The sequence below is a fragment of the Bos taurus genome, chromosome 13 (assembly GCF_002263795.3).
Source record: "Bos taurus isolate L1 Dominette 01449 registration number 42190680 breed Hereford chromosome 13, ARS-UCD2.0, whole genome shotgun sequence".
Classification (NCBI taxonomy): Eukaryota; Metazoa; Chordata; class Mammalia; order Artiodactyla; family Bovidae; genus Bos; species Bos taurus.
This window is the reverse complement of record NC_037340.1, coordinates 51,864,465-51,878,626: the sequence shown is the minus strand read 5'-3', so window position 1 is coordinate 51,878,626 and position 14,162 is coordinate 51,864,465. Positions and strand designations below refer to the sequence as shown.

Genomic DNA, 14,162 nt, shown 5'->3' with positions numbered 1-14,162 from the left:
AGATTCTGAAAGAGATGGGAATCCCAGACCACCTGACCTGCCTCTTGAGAAACCTATATGCAGGTCAGGAAGCAACAGTTAGAACTGGATATGGAACAACAGACTGGTTCCAAATAAGAAAAGGAGTACGTCAAGGCTGTATATTGTCATCCTGCTTATTTAACTTCTATGCGGAGTACATCATGAGAAACGCTGAGCTGGAAGAAACACAAGCTGGAATCAAGATTGCCGGGAGAAATATCAATAACCTCAGATATGCAGATGACACCACCCTTATGGCAGAAAGTGAAGAGGAACTAAAAAGCCTCTTGATGAAAGTGAAAGAGGAGAGTGAAAAAGTTGGCTTAAAGCTCAACATTCAGAAAACGAAGATCATGGCATCTGGTCCCATCACTTCATGGCAAACAGATGGGGAAACAGTGGAAACAGTGTCAGACTTTATTTTTTGGGGCTCCAAAATCACTGCAGATGGTGACTGCAGCCATGAAATTAAAAGACACTTACTCCTTGGAAGGAAAGTTATGACCAACCTAGACAGCATATTCAAAAGCAGAGACATTACTTTGCCAACAAAGGTCCGTCTAGTCAAAGGCTATGGTTTTTCCAGCGGTCATGTATGGATGTGAGAGTTGTACCATGAAGAAAGCTGAGCGCCGAAGAATTGATGCTTTTGAACTGTGGTGTTGGAGAAGACTCTTGAGAGTCCCTTGGACTGCAAGGAGATCCAACCAGTCCATTCTAAAGGAGATCAGTCCTGGGTGTTCTTTGGAAGGAATGATGCTAAAGCTGAAACTCCAGTACTTTGGCCACCTCATGTGAAGAGTTGACTCATTGGAAAAGACTCTGATGCTGGGACAGATTGGGGGCAGGAGGAGAAGGGGACGACAGAGGATGAGATGGCTGGATGGCATCACGGACTCGATGGACATGAGTTTGGGTGAACTCCGGGAGTTGGTGATGGACAGGGAGGCCTGGCGTGCTGCAATTCATGGGGTCGCAAAGACACGACTGAGCGACTGAACTGAACTGAAAATCCACATGGAAGCCTTAACCCTCAATGTTTGGAGGTACAGTTGGGCCTTTAAAAGGTAAAGTTAAAGGCAGTCCTAAGGGTGGGGCCCTAATCCAATAGGATTCGTGTGAGCCCATGAGCTGCAACTAATGAAGCCCATGCGCCGTACAGCCCAAGCTCTGCAACAAGAGAAGCTACAACAATGAGAAGCCCACACAATGCAGGAGTAACTTTCCCGCTCTCCACAACTAGAGAAAGCTCATTCTTTGTAGGGACAGAGACCCAGTGCAGCCAAAAAAAAAAAAAAGAAATAAGGAAGCCTGGTTCTTCATTTTAAAAAAAGAAAAAAAGAAGAGTTATGGTATTTAAATGCATGGATGTGCAGGTAGGAAGTCTCTGAGTTCTGGAGAAGGAACAGATGGCAAACCTGGCAGAGTCTCTAGCCTAGACTCCAAGATGAGAGACAGGGTTGAGACATCTTGGGAGACCACACAGCTCTGCTCAGTCTTAAACCAAATGCCCTACCCAATGTCAATCTCAAAAGGAGGTAGATGTGATGGTCTCAACTTCTGAGTAACTTAACTCTGAGAAATAAAAAGTGTAATAGAAATGAAGACTTACATTTGTTCAGTTTTCTTGGGCAGTTTGTTGTCATCTCCTGTAAAAGAGGACCATTTATTACTAATGTGAGATTACAGGAAATGCAAACACTTTACAAGGAGACTAGAATTTCCTATTTTGAAGGAGATGTTAAGGACTGTATTTTTGTTTCTTTTGAGTTAAATAGTGTACACGTACAAGTAATAGTGAAACCTAGCTTCTGTGAATATCCTCTTAGACCTTTATCCTGGACAATGATCTTGACAACACACACAGCATCACCACTAAATACCAAAGAGGACATGTGGAATCTTCAGCTTCAGAAAGTTTCTGCCTCTATATTTAATTTTTTTAAAAAGAAGGTATAAGTAAACAGGCTCAGTTCTACCTCTTTTTTTCATCTCAATTCAACTCAAGTCATGTTATGTTCAGAATTTCTCAGCTTACATAATAACTCTCAGGAGAAAACCTGGTTTCTGATGTACTCTCCTCTGTGGAACAGTGCTGGGATCCTCATTTATTCTTCTCTATGTCTCTTTGGAAGTCTGTAGCTTCTGGTTAGCCCAGCAAAGACGACAGCTTCAGTCAGCCTGGCCTTTCAAGAGCATTGACACTTGCTCCTGTCAATGTTCCCAGCTTATAGGTACCCTTCTACTGTGGCTCTTCCTCACTTTTCTCATAAGACTAATAGGCACTTGGCTGAGTCATCCAAGCTCCCACTGCAGCCCGTATCTCCTCCCACTATCTGCAACTGCAGCTGACTCATCTTTGCCTTCCCTCTGATACCAATTACATGGTCTTACATATGATTAGAACTAATATATACTGAGCTGATAATTATTCCTCCTGAAATACACTCTGTGTGAAATGTGTTAGGCACAACTCTCCACTTGGAACCAGAGAGGGAATTAGAGGCTATAAAATGTGCTTCTGAGGAAAGGAGTAAATCCTGAGTCCATCTCTAGTTCATGGGAGAATAGGCAAGCTGATGAGACAACTTACATGGACTTACCCAAGTAAGGAACATGAGTAGCTCCAAAAAAGTATGTTCTTGAACAAGCCAAGGGTCCCTTTGGTGAAACACATTGTACTACCTGGATGTCAGGAAAAAAAGTAAAAAAGGAGGAGGGACTTTACAAAGTGTGTAATTAATGGAAATGCATTTTATTTTACCAATAGCTGATTTATTAATTTTTAAAGGCATCCGACGCAATGGACCTGAGTTTGAGTAGGCTCCGGGAGTTGGTGATTGACAGGGAAGCCTGGTGTGCTGCAGTCCATGGGGTCGCAAAGAGTTGGACATGACTGAGTGACTGAACTGAACTGAAAAGGCATAGGGGAAAAGGTCACCTTTAACTGTTGTTTTCCCAAAGATATCTTTTGTGTGTTAACTTCGGCTATTTTGTGAGGTTGCTGTTGGGTCAGCCCAGGATGCTAAAGAATTAACAATTTAGAAGGAAAAGAAGACAAAATGTGCTTAGGTTTTGACTGTCATTAATATTTAGTCCAGATCTTTCACAGTGAGGACCTTGGTTGACATGATATGTAGATGTGGAGGGGCAGCTACAAACTCAGGAAAGGAGGTGATACCCAGGCCCCTCTCTTCATCTGTATTTCATCTTTGTACACAGGCCTTCCAGGAGAGAAAATAAGTTCTCTAGATTTTTTAATTCTTATTTTTCTTCCCTGCTTAGTTGTTCATTTATACAGATGGAAATGGATGTCCTTTTCTCCTTTGAAAATCCAACATCTCATCAGGGTTCCTAGGATAGTAGGTTCAAAATGCAAAAATGCTACCACAAGAACTAAAGGAAAGGAAATTAGTACAGTATATTAAAAATAGCTAAATATAACACAAATATCCATTCCTTCTATTTCACTCCACTGTTTAAGTCACAAGAGAAAATAATGGCATTTTTCTGTAACCCAAGTTATAGACTTGAAATGAAGATTTAATTCTGACTAATCTAAATCATACCATAGTGAATATGATCAACATAGTCATGAATCTAAATGAAAAATCATGTACATAATTCTAATTGTTGGTTAATAGGCTTATTTCCAACATGTTCCTTGGATTTCCAAATTTTCCCTAACTAAAGGCTTTTTTTCAAGGTGCCATGTATTTCAAATATGCTTCCTTAGATGATGTCAGAAATTCATGTAAGCATATATTAACCTAAAATTTATTTAAATGCAACTGACAAGGGATTAATCTCCAAAATATACAAACAGCTCATACAGATCAATATCAAAAAAAACAAACAACTCAATGAAAAAATGGGCAGAAGATTTTAAATAATGAAAAAATTTCTTCAAAGAAGACATACAGATGGTCAAAGGCACGTGAAAAGATGCTAAACATGTTTAATTAGAGAAATGCAAATCAAAACTACAATGAGGTATCGCCTCACATTGATCAGAATGGCTATCATCAAAAGTCTACAAATAATAAATGCTGGAGAGGCTATGGAGAAAATGGAACCCTGCTACATCACTGGTTGGAATATAAACTGGTGCAGCCACTATGGAGAATAGTATCGAGGCTCCTCAAAAAACTACAAATAGAGCTACCACATGATCCTGTACTCCTGGGCACATATCCAGAGAAAATCCTAACTGGAAAAGATACATGCACCCCAGTGTTCACTGCAGGATTCTTTACAATAGCTAAGACATTGAAACAACATAAATGTCTATCAACAGATGATTAGATAAAGACGTGGTACATATATACATAATGGGCTATTACTCAGCCAAAAAAGGATGAAATAATGCCATTTGCAGCAACATGGATGGACCTAGAGATTATAACAGTAAGTGAAGTAAGCCAGAGAAAGATAAATACCATATATTATCGCTTATATGTGGAACCAAAAAAAGAAAAAAATACAAATAAACTTACTTTGCAAACGGTAAGAGACCAACAGGCACAGAAAACAAATGCATGGTCACCAAAGGGGAAACGGGGATGGGAGGAGGAACAAATTAGGAGGTTGGGATGAACATATACCCATTACTATATATAGAATAGATAACAAGGACCTACTGTATAGCATAGCCAATATTACAAAATATAATAACCTATAAGGGAAGAGAATCTGAAGAATATATATATGTGTGTGTATGTATAACTGAATCACTGTGCTGTACACCTGAAACTAACACTATTGTAAATTGACTATACTTCAAAAAATTTTTATTGATGTTTACACTAAAAAGGAAATTGGTACAATAGGATCTGCATGTATAATGTAAAACTGCTCAGATAATCTGAATGTGCAGATTTAATATCACCTATTTAATTTGTAAATTATTCACAAATAGCACAGAAATGGAAAAGTTAAGTATATCACCTTGGAACAGAGCTGAATGAAGATGAAAGTTCATAACTAGGGCCCCCACTGCCCCAGGACCAGCTCTCAAGTGAGTTCCTTAACTTCATTATGTTTTCATATTTGTATAATAAAGCACTCTGATTATTATTAAAAGTTGTGTAAATAATCTGCTAAATGTTTGTTTTAATAGACTATTTTTAGAGCAGTTTCAGGTTTAAAGAAAGACTGATCCAGGAGTATAAAGAATTCCCATATTACCTCCTCTCCTTCCCCCTGTCTCCACAATTTCCCCTATTATTTGTCTTATAATATTATATTTGTTTTAACTGATGAACTAATGTTGATAAATTATTATTTTTAAATATTTATTTTTATTTATCATCTGGCTGTTCTGGATCTTAGTTGTCGCACATGGGATCTTTAGTTGTGGCATGTGGAGTCCAGTTCCCTGACTAGGGAACTGGGCCCCCTGGATTGGTAGCATGGTGTGTCTCAGCCACTGGACCACCAGGGAAGTCCTGATAAATTATTATTAACTAGAGTCTACCGTTTATATTAGGGTTCATTCTTAGTACTGTACTTTCTATGGATTTTGACAAATGTATAATGACGTGCTCATCATTTTAGTATCATACAGAATAATTTCACTTTCCTAAAAATCCCCTGTGATCCATCCATTCTCCTTTCCTCCCAAACCCCAGGCAATGACTGATCTTTTACTATCTCCACTGGTATTTTTTTTTTTGGCTGTACCACATGGCCTGTGGGATCTTAGTTTCCTGTCCAGGTACTGAACCCGGGCCCTTGGCAGTGAGAGTGAACGTCCTAACCAATGGACCACCAGGGAATTTCCTTTACTGTACTGTCTCCATTGTTCTACCTTTTCCAGAATGTCACACAGTAGAAATCATACACTATGTAGCCTTTGCAGATTAGCTTAACATTTTAAAATATATATATTTATTTGTTTATTTGGCTGCATCAGGTCTTAGTTGCATCATTCAGGCTTTCTAGCAATGGTACACAAGCTCCAGAATGTGCAGGCTCAGTAGTTGTGGCACAGTACGTGGGATCTTAGTTCCCAGACCACGGATCAAACTGGCGTTCCCTGAATTGCAAGGCAGATTCTTAACCACTAGACCACCAGGCAAGTCCCTGGCTCTTCAGCTTAGCAGTATGCATTTTAGGTCCCTGCATGTCTTTTTGTGGGGCTTCCCTAATCTGGGTTCAATCCCTGGGTCGGGAAGATACCCTGGAGGAGGGCATGGCAATACCCTCTAGTACTGTTGTCTAGAGAATCCCATGGACAAAGGAGCCTGGCAGGCTGCAGTCCTTGGGGTCACACAGAGCAGGACACAAGTGAAGCGACTAAGCAGCAGCAACAGCAACAGCATGTCTTTTTGTGGCTTGATAGCCCTTTTTAATCACTGGAACACAGTCTACTATATAGATTTACCACAGTTTTATTTATCCATTCACCTACTAAAGGACAACTTGGTTGCTTCCAAGTTTTGGCAATTATAAAAAGTGATGTTATAAATAAATTCCTTGTGTAGCTGCTTTTTGTGTGGACATAAATTTTCAACTCTCTTGGTAAATACTAAGGAGCATAACTGATGCTAAAACGATGTTTAGTTTTGTAAGAAACTGTCAAACTGTCTTCCAAAGTGGCTGCACTATTTTGCATTCTCACCAGTAATGAATGAGAGTTTCGGAAGCTCCATTCTCTCCAGCATTTGGTGGTGTCAGTGTTTCAGCCATTCTAAGGTGTATAATGGATGGCTAAATTATCACTCCAAACATTTTAGAGCACAATCCTCACTGACTCTTCTAGTAGTCTGTGAGATCCTCCAAGGCAAAGACCATAAATATTTTCCTCAACCTAGCATAGTGACTGGAACATAGTCAAAAAGGATTACTGAATTAATGAGTCAAAGCCCTTTGGCTTTGGAGTCATAAAGACCTAAAAACAGAAACTGGCTGTATCATCCATAACGTGAGTGTGACTGGGGCTGGTTTCTTTTTCTGTAACTTTTTGAGATAAAAATTCACTGTTTTAAAGTATACAAAAAAATGTACTGGTTTCATCATTGTATTCTTTCATCCTCCTTATTGTTCTAAGAGTCCTTCCTTTTTAAATCATTTCTTCATTTCACCCAAACTTCCTTTAGTCATTCTTTTTTATTAATACTTATTTTTATGTATTTATTTGGCTGCTCTGGATCTTAGTTGCAACATGTGGCCTGTGAACTCTCAGTTGCAGAATCCAAACTCAGAGTTGCAGCACGTGGGATCTAATTCCCCGACCAGGAATTGAACCCGAGCACTCTGCATTGGGAGCGTAGAGTCTTAGCCACTGGGCCACCAGGGAAGTCCCCCTTTAATCATTCTTTTAAGGTTGGTCTGCTGGTAACAAATTCTCTTAAGTTTTCTTTCATCTGGGCATGTCTTGATTACCTCATTACTAAACGGGATTTTCACTGGATATAGATTTCTAGGTGATAGTTCTCTCTCAGCACTTGAAATGTAACAGTCAAGACATAAACTTAGGCTTGGAATGACTATTTTCAAGTTAATTTAAAATTCTTATTCTACTATTGATACTAATTGGCTATCTTAAAGTTTGGCTTGTATTTTTTTATCCTTTTCCTTTCAAATATTTTAAAATTAAATATGCTTTCAAATCATACCTAGTACTTTTATATAAAAACAGTTTTTAATCACTTTTTACACCAAAACAACTTCAAGTTTAAGGTTAAATCAATTCACCAATTCGAAAAGTTCCATTTATCCAGCTCCCCTCCTCCCCAATTGATAATAAAACCAATTAAGCCCCAGGAAGTCAAGTCACTCACCATGTGTCTGGCAAAGCTCCCACTGGGACCAGTGCTGCGTACTAGGTGCCCTTCAGAAGGGAAGTTAAAGTTGCCAGCATTGAGGTTTTCTCGTGTGGAGTGATTACCAAAGAGAACGAATGGCTGCCTATTAGGGCTAGAGTGGCAAATCAAAAACATGATTAGTGAAGAGATTCCTGGCCAAGGAAACTTCTAAATGAGGACATTCTTGGGCTTCTCTGAGTGGCATCCTGCAGTTTGAGCAAGGTGATCAGTACAGTCCACCTAACGCTCCCTGTTAGTTGAGAAGAGAAGACATAACTAAACCGAAGTCACATTTATATTTTCAACTTCTCTTGCTGCTTAAGGAGAAAGTTCTTTAAGTTTGCTATTCATGATGCAGAGACAGAGCAAAATCTCAATTTTATACAGCAGCATTTTGATAGAAATATACATTTTCAAGAATGATAGCAGTTGTGATACACTGAAGACAGACAACAGAGCTGTTAACCATTCCTGTATAGCTTTTAGGAGGGAATGAGGAAAGCCCAGCTGCAAACTTTCTCATACCTGCCCATTCCTGCAACCATCCCCCCTTTACCCTCTTTCCTCTTGGCTGCAATGCTTCCTTGTAGTTTCTGTGCTTTCTACTCTGCCCTCTACAATCCATTCTCCACATGGCAGAGAAGACAATCTTTTAAACACACAAAACCTTTACTTTTAGAAGGGCTGAAATTTTCACATGGCCAACAGGGACTTACATGGTCTGGCCTAGACAATTTCCTTAGCTCCATGAAAGGCCACTCTCTCCCAACTCCCCCTTTCAGGCAAACTCAAATTTATTTTCCTTCACACACATTTCTTTTATGTTTCTGATATTTTCATCTCAGGACCACTGCTTTTCTCCCTTAATATTCTTACTTATCATTCACATCTACCCCCAGAGGTCAGCTCTGGGGTATGGTCTTCACAGTAACCATGTTCTTTTCTCCTTCAAGGAATCAGAGTTTTGCAATTACATATTTTTTTTGTGAGGATGCTTGATTAATGCCTTATTTCTCCACCATGCTATACACTCTATGAGGGAAGAGACTGTGTCTGGTTTATTTTTTAATCATGTATCTGTTGTTTAGTATGTCATGCCTTCTCAACAAATAGTCAATGACTATAGGGTATTTTAAAAAGATATTTTCTGCTACAGATTGAATGTTGTGTCCGTCCAAAATTCAACTTGCTAAAATCCAAACCACCGAAGTGATGGTATTAGGAGAGAGAGATTTGGGCCTTCATTGAGCCTTCATGAACAGGATTATAAAACAGACTTATAAAAAGCGGTTCCAGAGAGAGTCCCTTGCCCCTCCTGCCACATGAAGTTATAGTGAAATGACAGCCATCTATGAAAAAGTAGGCCCTCACCAGACACCAAATCTACCAGTGCCATGATCTTGGACTTCCCAGTCTCCAGAACTGTAATGGAGAAATAAATGTTGTTTATAAGCTACCCAGTCTATGATATTTTTGTCACAGCAGCTAAAACAGACTAAGCCAGCTTTCTTTATCACATATCCTTTCCTGAAAGTGTCCTTATGAAAGCGGCAAAGTAAAGGGACAAAGCAGGTGATTAAATAGTTAATCCCACTAGGAGACTGTAAGTAGAAAGAACATGGTAGACCCCTGTAAGTTTATGATTATTCAAGAAAGTAGGTTTGCTACTTTTGTGGTTACCACAAAACCATGCAACAGGAGCACAAAACACGCCCCAAAACATTAAAACAATGGTGACATGAGACCCACATCTTGCCCAGTGAGCTCAGTAAGCTAGGACATGCTCTCTGCACCCAACAAAAAAACAATAATTTGTGGACCTAGTTTGACCATGTAGGGACAAGAAAACTCTCCTGCTCAATCTAGAGGAGTAGCTGATGATGGAAGCATGACTTCTACTCCAGAAAGACAAAGATTTCCCCCTCCCCACTTTCTATGATTATAAAATTGTAGCCCAGAAGGTTCTTGGAGATGTAGTGTCTGTCAACTGCCCCCTTGTAAGCCTCAAAAGCATCCTATTCTAATAAATCACTTCTTACCTATTACTTTGCCTCTTGCTGAATTCTCTTCTGTGCTGAGACATAAAGGACTACGGTACTACAGCTCTCTGGAGCCCCCAAAATGACACGTTTCACTTAAGAGTATGTCATGCGGAAAATCCTTTGCATTTCTTTTCACTGTTCTTAAGCATCAAACTGTGGTTTTTGAAAGTAAACATGACTCTGATTCTATTCTGATGCTTAATTTAAGCTAAGTGACACACTGAGCAGAAAAAGATGACTCTGAATCCTAGTCAGGTAGTTTGTCTCCTTATCAGATTGGACTGGAATTAGGGAAGAAAAGAAAGGAAAGATCTACTCTCATTTATAAGCCTCTTATCCTTCTCCATCAGAGGCCAGACAGACTATAAACCACCATCACAGAAAACTATACAATCTAATCACATGGACCACAGCCTTGTCTAACTCAATGAAACTATGAGCCATGCTGTGTATGGCCACCCAAGACGGACAGGTCATGGTGGAGACTTCTGACAAAACGTGGTCCACTGGAGAAGGGAATGTCAAACCATTTCAGTATTATGCCTTGAGAACCCCATGAACAGTATGAAAAGGCAAAAAGATGGGCACTGAAAGATGAACTCCCCAGGTTGGAGGGTGCCAAATATGCTACTGGAGATCAGTGGAGAAATAACTCCAGAAAGATTGAAGAGACGGGGCCAAAGCAAAAACAATACCCAGTTTGTGGATGTGACTGGTGATGGAAGTAAAGTCTGATGCTGTAAAGAGCAATACTGCATAGGAACCTGGAATGTTAGGTCCATGAATCAAGGCAAATTGGAAGTGGTCATACAGGAGATGACAAGAGTCAACATCGACATTTTAAGAATCAGCAAACTAAAATGGACTGGAATGAGTGAATTTAACTCAGGTGACCATTATATCTACTACTATCAGCAAGAATTCCTTAGAAGATATGGAGTAGCCATCACAGTCAATGAAAGAGTCCGAAATGCAGTACTTGGATGCAGTCTCAAAAACGACAGAATGATCCCTGTTCTTTTCCAAGGCAAGCCATTCAGTATCACGGTAATACAAGTCTATGCCCCGACCAACAGTGCTGAAGAAGCTGAAGATGAATGGTTCTATGAAGACCTATAAGACCTTCTAGAACTAACATCCAAAGATGTCCTCTTCATTATAGGGGGCTGGAATGCAAAGTAGAAAGTCAAGAAATACCTGGAGTAACCGGCAAATTTGGCCTTGGAGTACAGAATGAATCAGGGCAAAGGCTAATAGAGAACACACTGGTCATAACAAACACCCTCTTCCAACAACGTAAGAGAAGACTCTAACACATGGACATTACCAGATTGTCAATACCGAAATCAGATTGATTATATTCTTTGCAGCCAAAGGTGGAGAAGCTCTATACAGCCAGCAAAAACAAGACTGGGAGCTGACTGTAGCTCAGATCATGAACTCCTTATTGCCAAATTCAGACTTAAATTGAAGAAAGTAGGGAAAACCACCAGACCATTCAGGTATGACCTAAATCAAATCCCTTATGGCTGTACAGTGGAAGTGACAAATAGATTCAAGGGATCAGATCTGATAGATAAGAGTGCCTGAAGAACTATGGATGGAGGTTCATGACATTGTACAGGAGACAGGGATCAAGATCATCCTCAAGAAAAAGAAATGCAAAAAGGCAAAATGGTTGCCTGAGGAGGCCTTACAAATAGCTGAGAAAAGAAGAGAAGTGAAAGGCAAAGGAGAAAAGGAAAGATATACACATTTGAATGCAGAGTTCCAAAGAATATCAAGGAGAGATAAGAAAGCCTTCCTCAGTGATCAATGCAAAGGAATAGAGGAAAACAATAGAATGGGAAAGACTAGAGATCTCTTCAAGAAAATTAGAGATACCAGGGGAACTGTTCATGCAAAGATGGGCACAATAAGGACAGAAATGGTATGGACCTAACAGAAGCAGAAGATATTAAGAAGAGGTGGCAAGAATACACAGAAGAACTATAAAAAAAAGATCTTCATGACCCAGATAACCACGATGGTGTGATCACTCACCTAGAGCCAGACATTCTGGAATGCAAAGTCGAGTGGGCCTTAGGAAGCATCACTACGAACAAAGATAGTGGAAGTGATGAAATTCCAGTTGAGCTATTTTAAATCCTAACAGATGATGCTGTGAAAGTGCTGCACTCAATATGCCAGCAAATTTGGAAAACTCAGCAGTGGCCACAGGACTGGAAAAGTTTTCAGTTTTCATTCCAGTCCCAAAGAAAGGCAATGCCAAAGAATGCTCAAAGTACAGCACAATTGCACTCATCTCACACGCTAGTGAAGTAATGCTCAAAATTCTCCAAGCCAGGCTTCAGCAATACATGAACCGTGAACTTCCAGATGTTCAAGTTGGTTTTAGAAAAGGCAGAGGAACCAGAGATCAAATTGCCAACATCCATTGGATCATCGAAAAAGCAAGAGAGTTCCAGAAAAACATCTATTTCTGCTTTATTGACTATGCCAAAGCCTTTCACTGTGTGGATCACAACAAACTATAGAAAATTCTGAAAGAGATGGGAATACCAGACCACCTGACCTGCCTCCTGAGAAATCTGTATGCAGGTCAAGAAGCAACAGTTAGAACTGGACATGGAACAACAGACTGGTGCCAAATTGGGAAAGGAGTACGTCAAGGCTGTGTATTGTCACCCTGCTTATTTAACTTATATGCAGAGTACATCATGAGAAACGCTGGGCTGGATGAAGCAGAAGGTAGAATCAAGATTGCCAGGAGAAATATCAATAACTTCAGATGTGCAGATGACACCACCCTTATGGCAGAAAGCGAAGAACTACTAAAGGACCTCCTGATGAAAGTGAAAGAGAGTGAAAAAGTTGGCTTAAAACTCAACATTCAGAAAACTAAGATCATGGCATCTGGTCCCATCACTTCATGATAAATAGATGCAGAAACAAGTGTCAGACTTTTTTGGGGGGCTCCAAAATCACTTCAGATGGTGACTGCAGCCATGAAATTACAAGACACTTGCTCCTTGGAAGAAAAGTTATGACCAACCTAGACAGCTTATTAAAAAGTAGAGATATTACTTTGCCAACAAAGGTTCATCTAGTCAAAGCTATGGTTTTTCCAGTAGTCATGTATGGATGTGAGAGTTGGACTATAAAGAGAGTGAGTGCCGAAGAACTGATGCTTTTGAACTGTGGTGTTGGAGAAGACTCTTGAGAGTCCCTTGGATAGCAAGGAGATCCAACCAGTCCATCCTAAAGGAAATCAACCTTGAATATTCATTGGAAGGACTGATGCTGAAACTCCTATACTTTGGCCACCTGATATGAAGAACTGACTCAATGGAAAAGACCCTGATGATGGAAAAGATTGAAGGCAGGAGGAGAAGGGGATGACAGAGGATGAGACGGTTGGATGGCATCACCACATCAATGGACATGAGTCTGTGTAAACTCCAGGAGTTGGTGATGGACAGGGAGGTCTGGCGTGCTGCAGTCCATGGGGTCGCAAAGAGTTGGATGCAACTGAGTGACTGAACTGAACTGAACTCTCATTTATTGATCAGAGGAACTATCCCCAGCTTGGCCCTCCTGATTATCATGGGTGCTGAGGAAACACTACAAGAAAACAAGCACAGCAGCCCTCATGCTCCCATGTCTTCCTGGGGCTGGACCTTTATGCTGGATCCCGTTTACTCCCTAAAAGCCACAGTTGATGCCTGCCAAGCCCTTAGACACCCTGCTTCCTCTAGTTTTGCTAGGCTAGGGATGGAATAAAAAAAATTCCTTTCTTTAGATTTTAGCAAGTTACAATGTTTTAAAAACCAGTTTAATATAAAACTCTTTAATACATAAATACAGAAGGAGTGAAAGGATTTTATAGAGTATGGATTTCTTACTCTGTAAGAAAATCAACTCATACTTTCTTGATCCAGCTTCTAGACTAAGATTCTACCCCCATTTCCACTCCCTTATCAACCCCATTTTCTCTATTACCATTCACCTTTCTTTCCCAAGAATCTTACCTATTTTCAGTTATATGACTGGAGATCATTCCATGACTAAAGTAACTTCTGAATGGCTAAAAAAGAAGCCAACATTATATATATTAAGATCACAATTTTATAAAACAATCACAAACCCCTGATATATGCATGCAGGTATATAAATAAAGTGTGTCAAAGAGACAGAGAATGAGAAAAAGAGGGAGAGATATGTTTGCAGGTTTTTACAAGAACACAAGAGGACAACACGAATTTTGGGGATAGCAAACAAAAATTAGCAA

The 14,162-nt window shown here is 39.9% G+C and overlaps 1 protein-coding gene across 3 annotated transcripts in view; it reads right to left on the bottom strand.

Moving 5' to 3' along the window:
* DNAAF9 (dynein axonemal assembly factor 9) overlaps positions 1-14,162 on the bottom strand; it is a 173,094-nt gene that overhangs the window by 86,039 nt on the left and 72,893 nt on the right. For all 3 annotated transcript variants that reach the window (XM_010811460.4, XM_010811461.4, NM_001079598.2), the window contains 4 exons: positions 13,903-13,958; positions 7,806-7,941; positions 2,625-2,706; positions 1,634-1,670 (listed from right to left, as the gene is read on the bottom strand). In XM_010811460.4, the coding sequence (XP_010809762.1) occupies positions 1,634-1,670; positions 2,625-2,706; positions 7,806-7,941; positions 13,903-13,958 (311 nt within the window). The remainder of the gene's footprint in view (positions 1-1,633; positions 1,671-2,624; positions 2,707-7,805; positions 7,942-13,902; positions 13,959-14,162) is intronic.